A 13,570-nucleotide genomic window follows, 5' to 3' on the forward strand; every position below is an offset into this window, starting at 1 on the left:
CTCCCTTAAAAAAGCCTTGACCGGTCCACCCGCCTGTAGTCCTAATATCTCCCCATGCAATTATCACACCTTCACTCCCTTAAAAAAGCCTTGACCGGTCCACCCGCCTGTAGTCCTAATGTCTCCCCATGCAATTATCACACCTTCACTCCCTTAAAAAAGCCTTGACCGGTCCACCCGCCTGTAGTCCTAATGTCTCCCCATGCAATTATCACACCTTCAGTCCCTTAAAAAAAGCCTTGACCAGCCCATCCGCCTGTAGTCCTAATGTCTCCCCATGCAATCATCACACCTTCAGTCCCTTAAAAAAAGCCTTGACCAGCCCATCCGCCTGTAGTCCTAATGTCTCCCCATGCAATCATCACACCTTCAGTCCCTTAAAAAAGCCTTGACCGGTCCACCCGCCTGTAGTCCTAATGTCTCCCCATGCAATTATCACACCTTCAGTCCCTTAAAAAAAGCCTTGACCGGTCCACCCGCCTGTAGTCCTAATGTCTCCCCATGCAATTATCACACCTTCACTCCCTTAAAAAAGCCTTGACCGGTCCACCCGCCTGTAGTCCTAATGTCTCCCCATGCAATTATCACACCTTCACTCCCTTAAAAAAGCCTTGACCGGTCCACCCGCCTGTAGTCCTAATGTCTCCCCATGCAATTATCACACCTTCAGTCCCTTAAAAAAAGCCTTGACCAGCCCATCCGCGTGTAGTCCTAATGTCTCCCCATGCAATTATCACACCTTCACTCCCTTAAAAAAGCCTTGACCGGTCCACCCGCCTGTAGTCCTAATGTCTCCCCATGCAATTATCACACCTTCGGTCCCTTAAAAAAAGCCTTGACCAGCCCATCCGCCTGTAGTCCTAATGTCTCCCCATGCAACCATCACACCTTCAGTCCCTTAAAAAAGCCTTGACCGGTCCACCCGCCTGTAGTCCTAATGTCCCCCCATGCAATTATCACACCTTCACTCCCTTCAAAAAGCCTTGACCGGTCCACCCGCCTGTAGTCCTAATGTCTCCCCATGCAATTATCACACCTTCACTCCCTTAAAAAAGCCTTGACCGGTCCACCCGCCTGTAGTCCTAATGTCTCCCCATGCAATTATCACACCTTCAGTCCCTTAAAAAAAGCCTTGACCGGTCCACCCGCCTGTAGTCCTAATGTCTCCCCATGCAATTATCACACCTTCACTCCCTTAAAAAAGCCTTGACCGGTCCACCCGCCTGTAGTCCTAATGTCTCCCCATGCAATTATCACACCTTCACTCCCTTAAAAAAGCCTTGACCGGTCCACCCGCCTGTAGTCCTAACGGCTCGCCATGCAATCATCACACCTTCAGTCCCTTAAAAAAGCCTTGACCGGTCCACCCGCCTGTAGTCCTAATGTCTCCCCATGCAATTATCACACCTTCACTCCCTTAAAAAAGCCTTGACCGGTCCACCCGCCTGTAGTCCTAATGTCTCCCCATGCAATTATCACACCTTCAGTCCCTTAAAAAAAGCCTTGACCGGTCCACCCGCCTGTAGTCCTAATGTCTCCCCATGCAATTATCACACCTTCACTCCCTTAAAAAAGCCTTGACCGGTCCACCCGCCTGTAGTCCTAATGTCTCCCCATGCAATTATCACACCTTCACTCCCTTAAAAAAGCCTTGACCGGTCCACCCGCCTGTAGTCCTAATGTCTCCCCATGCAATTATCACACCTTCAGTCCCTTAAAAAAAGCCTTGACCAGCCCATCCGCCTGTAGTCCTAATGTCTCCCCATGCAATCATCACACCTTCAGTCCCTTAAAAAAAGCCTTGCCCAGCCCATCCGCCTGTAGTCCTAATGTCTCCCCATGCAATTATCACACCTTCAGTCCCTTAAAAAAGCCTTGACCGGTCCACCGGCCTGTAGTCCTAATGTCTCCCCATGCAATTATCACACCTTCACTCCCTTAAAAAAGCCTTGACCAGTCCACCCGCCTGTAGTCCTAATGTCTCCCCATGCAATTATCACACCTTCAGTCCCTTAAAAAAAGCCTTGACCAGCCCATCCGCCTGTAGTCCTAATGTCTCCCCATGCAATTATCACACCTTCAGTCCCTTAAAAAAGCCTTGACCGGTCCACCCGCCTGTAGTCCTAATGTCTCCCCATGCAATTATCACACCTTCAGTCCCTTAAAAAAGCCTTGACCGGTCCACCCGCCTGTAGTCCTAATGTCTCCCCATGCAATTATCACACCTTCACTCCCTTAAAAAAGCCTTTACCAGCCCATCCGCCTGTAGTCCTAATGTCTCCCCATGCAATTATCACACCTTCACTCCCTTAAAAAAGCCTTGACCGGTCCACCCGCCTGTAGTCCTAATGTCTCCCCATGCAATTATCACACCTTCAGTCCCTTAAAAAAAGCCTTGACCAGCCCATCCGCCTGTAGTCCTAATGTCTCCCCATGCAATTATCACACCTTCACTCCCTTAAAAAAGCCTTGACCGGTCCACCCGCCTGTAGTCCTAATGTCTCCCCATGCAATTATCACACCTTCAGTCCCTTAAAAAAAGCCTTGACCAGCCCATCCGCCTGTAGTCCTAATGTCTCCCCATGCAATTATCACACCTTCAGTCCCTTAAAAAAGCCTTGACCGGTCCACCCGCCTGTAGTCCTAATGTCTCCCCATGCAATTATCACACCTTCACTCCCTTAAAAAAGCCTTGACCGGTCCACCCGCCTGTAGTCCTAATGTCTCCCCATGCAATTATCACACCTTCAGTCCCTTAAAAAAGCCTTGACTGGTCCACCCACCAGTAGTCCTAATGTCTCCCCATGCAATTATCACACCTTCAGTCCCTTAAAAAAGCCTTGACCGGTCCACCCACCTGTGGTCCTAATGTCTCCCCATGCAATTATCACACCTTCAGTCCCTTAAAAAAGCCTTGACCGGTCCACCCGCCTGTAGTCCTAATGTCTCCCCATGCAATTATCACACCTTCAGTCCCTTAAAAAAGCCTTGACCGATCCACCCGCCTGTAGTCCTAATGTCTCCCCATGCAATTATCACACCTTCAGTCCCTTAAAAAAAGCCTTGACCAGCCCATCCGCCTGTAGTCCTAATGTCTCCCCATGCAATTATCACACCTTCAGTCCCTTAAAAAAGCCTTGACCGGTCCACCCGCCTGTAGTCCTAATGTCTCCCCATGCAATTATCACACCTTCAGTCCCTTAAAAAAGCCTTGACCGGTCCACCCGCCTGTAGTCCTAATGTCTCCCCATGCAATTATCACACCTTCAGTCCCTTAAAAAAAGCCTTGACCAGCCCATCCGCCTGTAGTCCTAATGTCTCCCCATGCAATTATCACACCTTCACTCCCTTAAAAAAGCCTTGACCGGTCCACCCGCCTGTAGTCCTAATGTCTCCCCATGCAATTATCACACCTTCACTCCCTTAAAAAAGCCTTGACCGGTCCATCCGCCTGTAGTCCTAATGTCTCCCCATGCAATTATCACACCTTCAGTCCCTTAAAAAAGCCTTGACCGGTCCACCCGTCTGTAGTCCTAATGTCTCCCCATGCAATCATCACACCTTCAGTCCCTTAAAAAAGCCTTGACCGGTCCACCCGCCTGTAGTCCTAATGTCTCCCCATGCAATTATCACACCTTCAGTCCCTTAAAAAAGCCTTGACCGGTCCACCCGCCTGTAGTCCTAATGTCTCCCCATGCAATTATCACACCTTCAGTCCCTTAAAAAAAGGCTTGACCAGCCCATCCGCCTGTAGTCCTAATGTCTCCCCATGCAATTATCACACCTTCAGTCCCTTAAAAAAGCCTTGACCGGTCCACCCGCCTGTAGTCCTAATGTCTCCCCATGCAATTATCACACCTTCAGTCCCTTAAGAAAAGCCTTGACCAGCCCATCCGCCTGTGGTCCTAATGTCTCCCCATGCAATTATCACACCTTCAGTCCCTTAAAAAAGCCTTGACCGGTCCACCCGCCTGTAGTCCTAATGTCTCCCCATGCAATTATCACACCTTCACTCCCTTAAAAAAGCCTTGACTGGTCCACCCGCCTGTAGTCCTAATGTCTCCCCATGCAATTATCACACCTTCAGTCCCTTAAAAAAGCCTTGACTGGTCCACCCACCAGTAGTCCTAATGTCTCCCCATGCAATTATCACACCTTCAGTCCCTTAAAAAAAGCCTTGACCAGTCCACCCGCCTGTAGTCCTAATGTCTCCCCATGCAATTATCACACCTTCAGTCCCTTAAAAAAGCCTTGACTGGTCCACCCACCTGTAGTCCTAATGTCTCCCCATGCAATTATCACACCTTCAGTCCCTTAAAGAAAGCCTTGACCGGTCCACCCACCTGTGGTCCTAATGTCTCCCCATGCATTTATCACACCTTCAGTCCCTTAAAAAAAGCCTTGACCGGTCCACCCGCCTGTAGTCCTAATGTCTCCCCATGCAATTATCACACCTTCAGTCCCTTAAAAAAAGCCTTTACCAGCCCATCCGCCTGTAGTCCTAATGTCTCCCCATGCAATTACCACACCTTCAGTCCCTTAAAAAAAGCCTTGACCGGTCCACCTGCCTGTAGTCCTAATGTCTCCCCATGCAATTATCACACCTTCAGTCCCTTAAAAAAGCCTTGACCGGTCCACCTACCTGTAGTCCTGATGTCTCTCCATGCAATTATCACACTTTCAGTCCTTTAAAAAAAGCCTTGACCGGTCCACGACTGCTGGCGGTCGACGATGCGCAGCAGTTACGAAGTTATTCACGCAGCGGAATGTGGAGTTTTACTAGATGGGTATTTGCAAGCTGGTGGGTCGATGGGATGATTGTTTACTACGACGATACGCCTGATTGGCGTACCAATTTTGAACTGTACGGCCTTCGAACGGAAACTTTTTAATCGCCGCTTATATTACGGGACAAAAATGTGGAATTTGTCGAAATTCTCGCTACTATCTGACGATGGGCCCGGCTCACAACTAGTCATTCATTCAAAACGTGTGTCTGGTTCTTTCTTCAGTGAACTATATAGTAGTTTGAAACTTCCTGGCAGATTAGAACTGTGTGCCGGACCGAGACTCGAACTCGATCCCGAGTTCGAGTCTCGGTCCGGCACACAGTTTTAATCTGCCAGGAAGTATCATATCAGCGCACACTTCGCTGCAGAGTGATATATAGTAGTTTGCTCCCGGCAGTACAGGCGAAGTGCACTTGTGATGAGAGAAATAATTTTCAGATGATGGAAGGTGACTGTAGACGCCAAAGAAGTAGGCAGGCAGCTGTCGCGGTGTTACCTTGAGCCTGCGCGACGACGCCTCGCCAGAACACACACCTGTAACAAAAGAGAACAATCAGTCAGGCGATGTGAAGGACACGGCTGCAGCACTGCATCAGCGTCCCAGCGACAGCTAGAAGACAGGTGAGACAAGTTAAAGAGGAGAAGCGGGGACAAGCGCGCAAGTGTCGCGTAATTAGCTGGTGCGCGGTGAGCAGAAGGGGGACAGAGGGGCAGGAACGCGAGAAGGAGATGGCAGGGAGGGAGAAATACTACGCAGTGGAAGCCGGGGCCGAATCGATCACACACGATCGCTGCCTTCTACGCGGCTCTCTGCAGTCGGATATAGATTGCTGTTGCGCTTTCTTACTGTCTGTGTACAAGACAGAGCTAAGGACGGTGCCAGGATCCTATTACACGATGAAAGTATATGGGTCCGCAATGAGTAACCGAGGTCCGTGCCGGAGGTAAATATTCAGGCACTGACTGTCTTGTCTCACAGTGGGATAATGTACAAGGGTAATCCGAAAAGTAAGGTCTCCTATTTTTTTTATAAGTGCATACACCTATTTATTTCTAATGGTTTACATCAGTTTACAGCTTGAACATTTCGCTATTTTTCGACATAATCACCATTTCTGTCGACGCATTTTTGTAGACGCTGTGGCAGTTTTTGTACGCCCATGTCATACCAGCTCGCCGCCATGATGTTCAGAAAGCTATGAACCTCTTCTTCCACCTCGTCGTCGGAGCTGAATCGCTGAGACCATAATTAATGCTGACAGGTACTGTGAGACTCTGAAAAAAACTCAAACAGGCAATTCAGAACCGGAGAAGAGGAATGTTGAGCAAGGGTGTACACATTCTCCATGACTACGCTCGCCCACACATCGCTCGGCAAACCGTTGCTCTCCTGCAACAGTTTCATTGGAACATAATCACCCACCCACCCTCTACTCCTGACTTGGCGTCCAGTGACTATCACCTGTTCCCTAGGCTAAAAGAACATTTGGCCGGAAAGCGATTCAGCTCCGACGGCGACGTGAAAGAAGAGGTTCATAACTTTCTGAACAGCATGGCGGCGAGCTGGTATGACATGGGCATACAAAAACTGCCACAGCGTCTATAAAAATGCATTGACAGAAATAGTGATTATGTCGAAAAAAATAGCTAGATGTTCAAGCTGTAAACTGATGTAAACCATTGTAGAAATAAACAGGTGTATGTACTTATACAAAAATAGGAGACCTTACTTCTCGGATTACCCTTGTATTAACAGTCATAGCGGTTACTTCTGAAATAATGAGCAGTTTACTCGCTTTTTTTCCCTTCCGTATCGTTTTCATTTGACTACCCCTTATCATTTTCCGCATCCTTTTGTAACATCACAACTCAAACGTTTCAATTTTCTTCTTTCCGGTTTTTCCACATCCAGTTATTCCGTTCCATACACTTCTCTGTTTCACACGAACATTCTCAGAAATTACTTTATTAAATTAAGGCTGGTAGACTCATGATGGCGAAGAATGTCCTCTTTGTCTCTGTTTATATGCTTCACTAGTACTCGTTGCTTCGTCCATCACTCGTTATTTCGCTACCAAGGTGGCAAAATCTCGTCATCTCGCTTACTATTTAATCTCCGACTATGATGTTAAGCTTGTCAGTAATGTTATTTATCCTTCTCGTAAATTCTCTCGTCTTCTTTGGATTTACTCTCAATCCACATTCTGTGTACAGCAGACATTTCATTCAATTCATCAGGTCCCGTAATTCTTGGTGCAAATGGCTCTGAGCATTATTCGACTTAACTTCTGAGGTCATCAGTCGCCTAGAACTTAGAACTACTTAAACCTAACTAACCTAAGGACATCTCACACATCCATGCCCGAGGCAGGATTCGAACCTGCGACCGTAATTCTTCTTCACATTCACGTAGGATATCAACGTAATCAACGAAATTTATAATTGACACTCTTTCAGTCTGAATATTAATCCCACTCTAGAACTGAATATTAATCCCACATCAGAACTCGACATTTTCCGGTAAGTAAGTTGAACAGTAGAGACACCTGCCTTGCATCCTTGCTCTGCCATTCTTATTATGACTTCTAGGTTCCTGTATACATTGCATATTACCCCTCTTTCCCTGCAGTGTGGATCTGTATTCCGTGCATTATCAAGATCTTCCACCATATTGCATTGTCTTAAGCTTTTTCTAGGCATGATGGTTATCAGGCGACTATTTCGTACAGTGTAGAACGCCTTGCAGGGAGACGGAATCTCTCGTCAACTTGCACTTGCTATCGTGTGTGAATAATACTATATAAATGATTGGTGTCTGTTCTTTTGGACGTATCCGAACTAACAGACACCACGCAATCATATAACTGATATGCCTCGAAAAGCAATATATCCAACTTCCTCAGCGCGGATGCACAAGTACGTCCTACCTCCTGTGGGAATCTCAGAGCAGCGAGCATGGAGGAAATAGACCTGCAGACAGATGGCACTCGGTGGGAATGTGGGTCGGCCATGAGCCGTGCCGAGATAGTCTGTGCAGTTGCGATAAACGCTGTGGCGCAGTGGTTAATCTAACTGCCAAGCAAGCAGGAGCTCCCGGGTTCAAATCCCGGTCCATCACACATTTTCACTCGTCGCCGCTGATTCCGCGTATGTCTCGATGCAGCTGACATCACTAATCTAATCCTTTCCTTTCCTTTCTCCCCTTATCTCCTTCCATTTAATCATAACCGGCCGGGGTGGCCGTGCGGTTCTAAGCGCTTCAGTTTGGAACCGCGTGACCGCTACGGTCGCAGGTTCGAGTCCTGCCTCGGGCATGGATGTGTGTGATGTCCTTAGGTTAGTTAGGTTTGAGTAGTTCTAAGTTCTAGGGGACTGATGACCTCAGAATTTGAGTCCCATAGTGCTCAGAGCCATTTGAACCATTTAATCATAAGGTGAAATGGTTGACTGGGAGACGCTTTTTCCTGCAAGAAAATCACAGTATTCGAGCTTAGAATATTTTCTAGGACCCTGCAATACACGATGTCGTTGTGACCTGGTGTTCTGTGCATCGATTTTTTCCCCTTCTTATGCAGTCGTGTGACAAGGGCCTCCGGTCGGGTAGACCGTTCGCCAGGGGCAAATCTTTCGATTTGAAGCCACTTCGGCGACTTGCGCGTCGATGGGGATGAAATGATGATGATTAGAACAACACAACACCCAGTCCCAGAGCGGAGAAAATCTCCGACCCAGCCGGGAATCGAACCCGGGCCCTTAGGATTGACATTCTGTCGCGCTGACCACTCAGCTACCGGGGGCGGACCCCCACTTCTTATAAACAGTTTTTTGCTCGCGTATCATATCATTTCTGGAAACCCAGAATCCACTCTGTAGGAATCAACATGGATTCCGGAAACAGCGATCGTGTGAGACCCAACTCGCTTTATTTGTTCATGAGACCCAGAAAATATTAGATACAGGCTCAGATGTAGATGCCATTTTCCTTGACTTCCGGAAGGCGTTTGATACAGTTCCGCACTGTCGCCTGATAAACAAAGTAAGAGCCTACGGAATATCAGACCAGCTGTGTGGCTGGATTGAAGAGTTTTTAGCAAACAGAACACAGCATGTTGTTATCAATGGAGAGACGTCTACAGACGTTAAAGTAACCTCTGGCGTGCCACAGGGGAGTGTTATGGGACCATTGCTTTTCACAATCTATATAAATGACCTAGTAAATAGTGTCGGAAGCGGCTTTTCGCGGATGATGCTGTAGTATACAGAGAAGTTGCAGCATTAGAAAATTGTTGCGAAATGCAGGAAGATCAGCAGCGGATAGGCACTTGGTGCAGGGAGTGGCAACTGACCCTTAACATAGACAAATGTAATGTATTGCGAATACATAGAAAGAAGGGTCCTCTATTGTATGATTATATGGTAACGGAACAAACACTGGTAGCAGTTACTTCTGCAAAATATCTGGGAGTATGCGTACGGAACGATTTGAAGTGGAATGCTCATATAAAATTAATTGTTGGTAAGGCGGGTACCAGGTTGAGATTCATTGGGAGAGTCCTTAGAACATGTAGTCCATCAACAAAGGAGGTGGCTTACAAAACACTCGTTCGACCTATACTTGAGTATTGCTCATCAGTGTGGGATCCGTACCAGGTCGAGTTGACAGAGGAGATAGAGAAGATCCAAAGAAGAGCGGCGCGTTTCGTCACAGGGTTATTTGGTAAGCGTGATAGCGTTACGGAGATGTTTAGCAAACTCAAGTGGCAGACTCTGCAAGAGAGGCGCTCTGCATCGCGGTGTAGCTTGCTGTCCAGGTTTCGAGAGGGTGCGTTTCTGGATGAGGTATCGAATATATTGCTTCCCCCTACTTATACCTCCCGAGAAGATCACGAATGTAAAATTAGAGAGATTCGAGCGCGCACGGAGGCTTTCCGGCAGTCGTTCTTCCCGCGAACCATACGCGACTGGAACAGGAAAGGGAGGTAATGACAGTGGCACCTAAAGTGCCCTCCGCCACACACCGTTGGGTGGCTTGCGGAGTATAAATGTAGATGAGGTACACGAGACCACATCACGAATACCAGCCACCTGTTCTACTTTCCAAGAGTTTAGAATACAGGAGACTGGTGACAGCGTATAAGGTTAAGGACACTTACTCCGGGGGCGCATACTGTTTCGACGTCAACTCTATATCGTAGTACAGGCGGTCGCTCTGAATAGCGGCATGGGCAGGTTGCGAGTCTTGAGGCTTGCGGAAGTATCGGAAGCGCTGTGTGGGCGTAAACATTTCCGGTGTGAGCGGCGGCACGGCTGTCTGTACGCGTGCCGCGTCAGCTGCTGACTGCAGCGTATTTTGCGAGCAGCAGCTCGTGGGGCGGACACGCCCCTCATGACACGCGACCGCCTGCACATCGGGTCGCCATACCACCTAAATGTACATGTACAGCCCGCAAGCCGCTTGACAGTGGTTAGCGAGTAGTATATACTCCTAAAATTAGCGATTTTTCTGGACGGCTCCATTCTTGTATTGAGTGAGGAAATAAACTGTATTTATTTTGCTCACTTTGGTAAATAACCAATTCAGACGACGGATCGTACAGAATTAAATCGGAAAATTAAATCTTATATAGTCGATGAGTCCATATGTAATATATGGTTATACATGCGCTGTACGCTGTATGTTGGGTTGGGTTGTTTTGGGGGAGGAGACCAGACAGCGTGGTCATTGGTCTCATCGGATTAGGGAAGGACGGGGAAGGAAGTCGGCCGTGCCCTTTCAAAGGAACCATACCGGCATTTTCCTGGAGCGATTTAGGGGAATCACGGAAAACCTAAATCAGGATGGCTAGACGGGGGATTGAACCGTCGTCCTCCCGAATGCGACTCTAGTGTGCTAACCACTGCGCCACCTCGCTCGGTTTACACATGCGAAAGTAGCTCTGTCTGTTATGTTTTCACGGTTAACCAGCTGAAAACACAGTCGTTGCAAAATCGGGCGTAACTTGTGCAACGGCAGCGTAGTTTCGATTTTTCAGGTCGGCTAAACTGTTTGGTAGGGAAGGAACATTCACACGGTCCTTAATGAAACCAGGGAGAAAGAAATTCAGTGGTGTCAAGTCTGGGGAGCGATGTGGCCATGCCACTGGCCCTTCACGACCAATCCATCGACCTGCGAAGCCATTATCGACGAAACCTAGAAATTCCGTGGGCAAATTAGGTGGTGCACCGTCTTGTTGGTAGTAAACCACCCATCTCGGCCATCTCCTTCGATCTGCGGAATTAAAAAGTGTTCAAGCAATCCAGACACACCGTATCAGTGACAGTTTTCTCCACGAAGAAGGGAGGACGGTACACTTTCAATTTGCTAAGGGCATAAACACATTAACTTGGGGCTGCCACGAGCATGTTTCAGGGTTGGGTGTGGATTTTCGCTGCTCCATAGTCTGCAGTTGTGGGTGTTCAGCATGCCACTGACATAAAATGCTGACTCACCGCTGAAGACAGCACGCTCCACACCAGTGAAAGTAGCCATTTTAACTGTGCATTACGCTGGCGCTCCTGGTGGTGGAATGGGGTACTGATGCAATATATGACACAAACCAGAGGCTGTTTGGTTTAAAGGCTATAAAATGACACATCTACCGATTCTGTAAAGTTCGCTTCTATCCACCCTACACACACACACACACACACACACACACACACACACACACACACACCAGTGGACGTAAAACATGTTAAAAATTATTAAATTTGTTGCATAATGTACGCACTGTATAATGCACAGCAACTTCAATAGCATGATGCATAGATGATCGCTGCAGCCCTTGCTCCGACACACACACACACACACACACACACACACACACCTCGGGAGCCAAGCGACACTGCGCATGCCACGTCATCGTGGCAGTCGAAGGAAGAGGCGTCCATCACAAGTTTTTACAAAAGCTATGAAATAAAAACTACTTAGGCACAAGTTCGTTTTTTGTTCATCAAAATATTCGCCTTCAATATTTATAAACGTCTGCGTTTATTCGAACCAAATCTGGAAACTTTCTTTTCTGAGCTGATGCTCGTACTTCAAAAACGTGGTTATGGAAAGATTCAGCAGCTTATTTAAGTATAAAAGGCTGTCCACACAGGTTTTGTTTGGCAAAGGAGAACAAAAAAGTAGCTGGGCGTTGAATTAGGTGAATGAGCTATATATTCGATAGTTTTTCCTGGCATTGTCATTGACTGCAGCAAACAAATTGCTGGATTACAATTTCAAAATTCATAAAAATTTTCACTCTTGCTTAGTATTACGAGTGATATGTTCTTACCCAGCACTCAACTTTGTTATAAAATAGCGTAGCACATGCAATGTGATTAAAACAAAATTAACTGAGACATATTACAGAGTTGTTTTAGTTTTCTGTTACAGCAAGTCCAGTTTCAGGAAACTACAAATGGTTCAAAAGGCTCTGAGCACTATGGGACTTAACATCTGAGGTCATCAGTCCCCTAGAACTTAGAACTACTTAAACCTAACTAACCTAAGGACATCACACAACACCCAGTCATCAGAAAACTACACCTTTCCTTACTTCGTTTTTTGCAATACGCGCACTACCACTCCAGGGAACTTTGACCACGACGAAAAACATCCAAAATCGCATGTACAGCATAAGCTAAACATAATTTTAAACGTGGACAGCAGTACAATGATCACCACGTCGGTTCGAATCCGGACACGGCGCTCGTTCTCTTTGAGAAATAACATTTTTAGCTATGGCTCTTTTGTATTTTTACTTTTTTGTGAGACTGACTTATACTAATAATTGAAGTTAGTGACAGACATTTTTATTGGCAGGCTCTACGAAATTAAACAGGTCTACGAGTAGACTGCTACCCATCTCAGACTACTAGTCAAGTGTGTGAGATTCGTACCAAACAGGAGTAACGGGGTATATTGATTGTATACAAAGAAGGACAGCACAAGCAGTCATAGGTTCGTTTGACCCACGGGGTATCGCCATGGATATATCCGAAAAACTGAACTGGCGGTCGCTTCAAGATAGACGCAAAGCAGCATGAGAAAGTCTACTTACAAATTTTCAAAAACCAGATTCAAGTGAGGAATTGTGAACCTCCCTCAGCATTGATTATTAAATGTTTGTTCTGATTAGTCTGCCGTCCTAATTATTTGGCATCGGAATTTATGGTTTCTGACAGGACTGGTGGGTAGACTTACTCCCAATTCAAATTTAGCACTAATATGAGAGGTAGTAACCGTGTGCCTAGTTATGCGTGCCCTGTCTCACCTTTGTAATTTTCAATAATCATTCTACATTAAGAAACTGTGCAGTTTAAACGAATATTTCATTTATTGCTCTTTAAGGTCAAATAAAAATGTCACTACGTTGGCTGACTCTCAGTCACAACGCAATTCACTCACACAACTTCACAGTTCATTTTGAGTTGCTCATTGCTCTGAAACTCAGTATGGCCGCTGTACTATAATGGATGTTCTTTCAACGAATGTGAAATTGGTCTTAATCCACAACTATTACAGTTCAGCAGCCCCAAGTGCGCACCTGGCGCAGACGTTTGGCAAGCTCGCCCGTTCACGACTAACATATTCTGTAATGTCCAAATATACACAGAACTAGCCGGCCGCGGTGGTCTCGCGGTTCTAGGCGCGCAGTCAGGAACCGTGCGACTGCTACGGTCGCAGGTTCGAATCCTGCCTCGGGCATGGATGTGTGTGATGTCCTTAGGTTAGTTAGGTTTAAGTAGTT

At 46.8% G+C, this 13,570-nt stretch overlaps 1 protein-coding gene across 1 annotated transcript in view; it reads right to left on the reverse strand.

Moving 5' to 3' along the window:
- LOC124789146 overlaps positions 1 to 13,570 on the reverse strand; it is an 892,841-nt gene that overhangs the window by 726,787 nt on the left and 152,484 nt on the right. Inside the window, exon 3 of the mRNA XM_047256440.1 lies at positions 5,287 to 5,324. Coding sequence (XP_047112396.1) covers positions 5,287 to 5,324 — 38 coding nt within the window. The remainder of the gene's footprint in view (positions 1 to 5,286; positions 5,325 to 13,570) is intronic.

The sequence above is a fragment of the Schistocerca piceifrons genome, chromosome 3 (assembly GCF_021461385.2).
Source record: "Schistocerca piceifrons isolate TAMUIC-IGC-003096 chromosome 3, iqSchPice1.1, whole genome shotgun sequence".
Classification (NCBI taxonomy): domain Eukaryota; kingdom Metazoa; phylum Arthropoda; class Insecta; order Orthoptera; family Acrididae; genus Schistocerca; species Schistocerca piceifrons.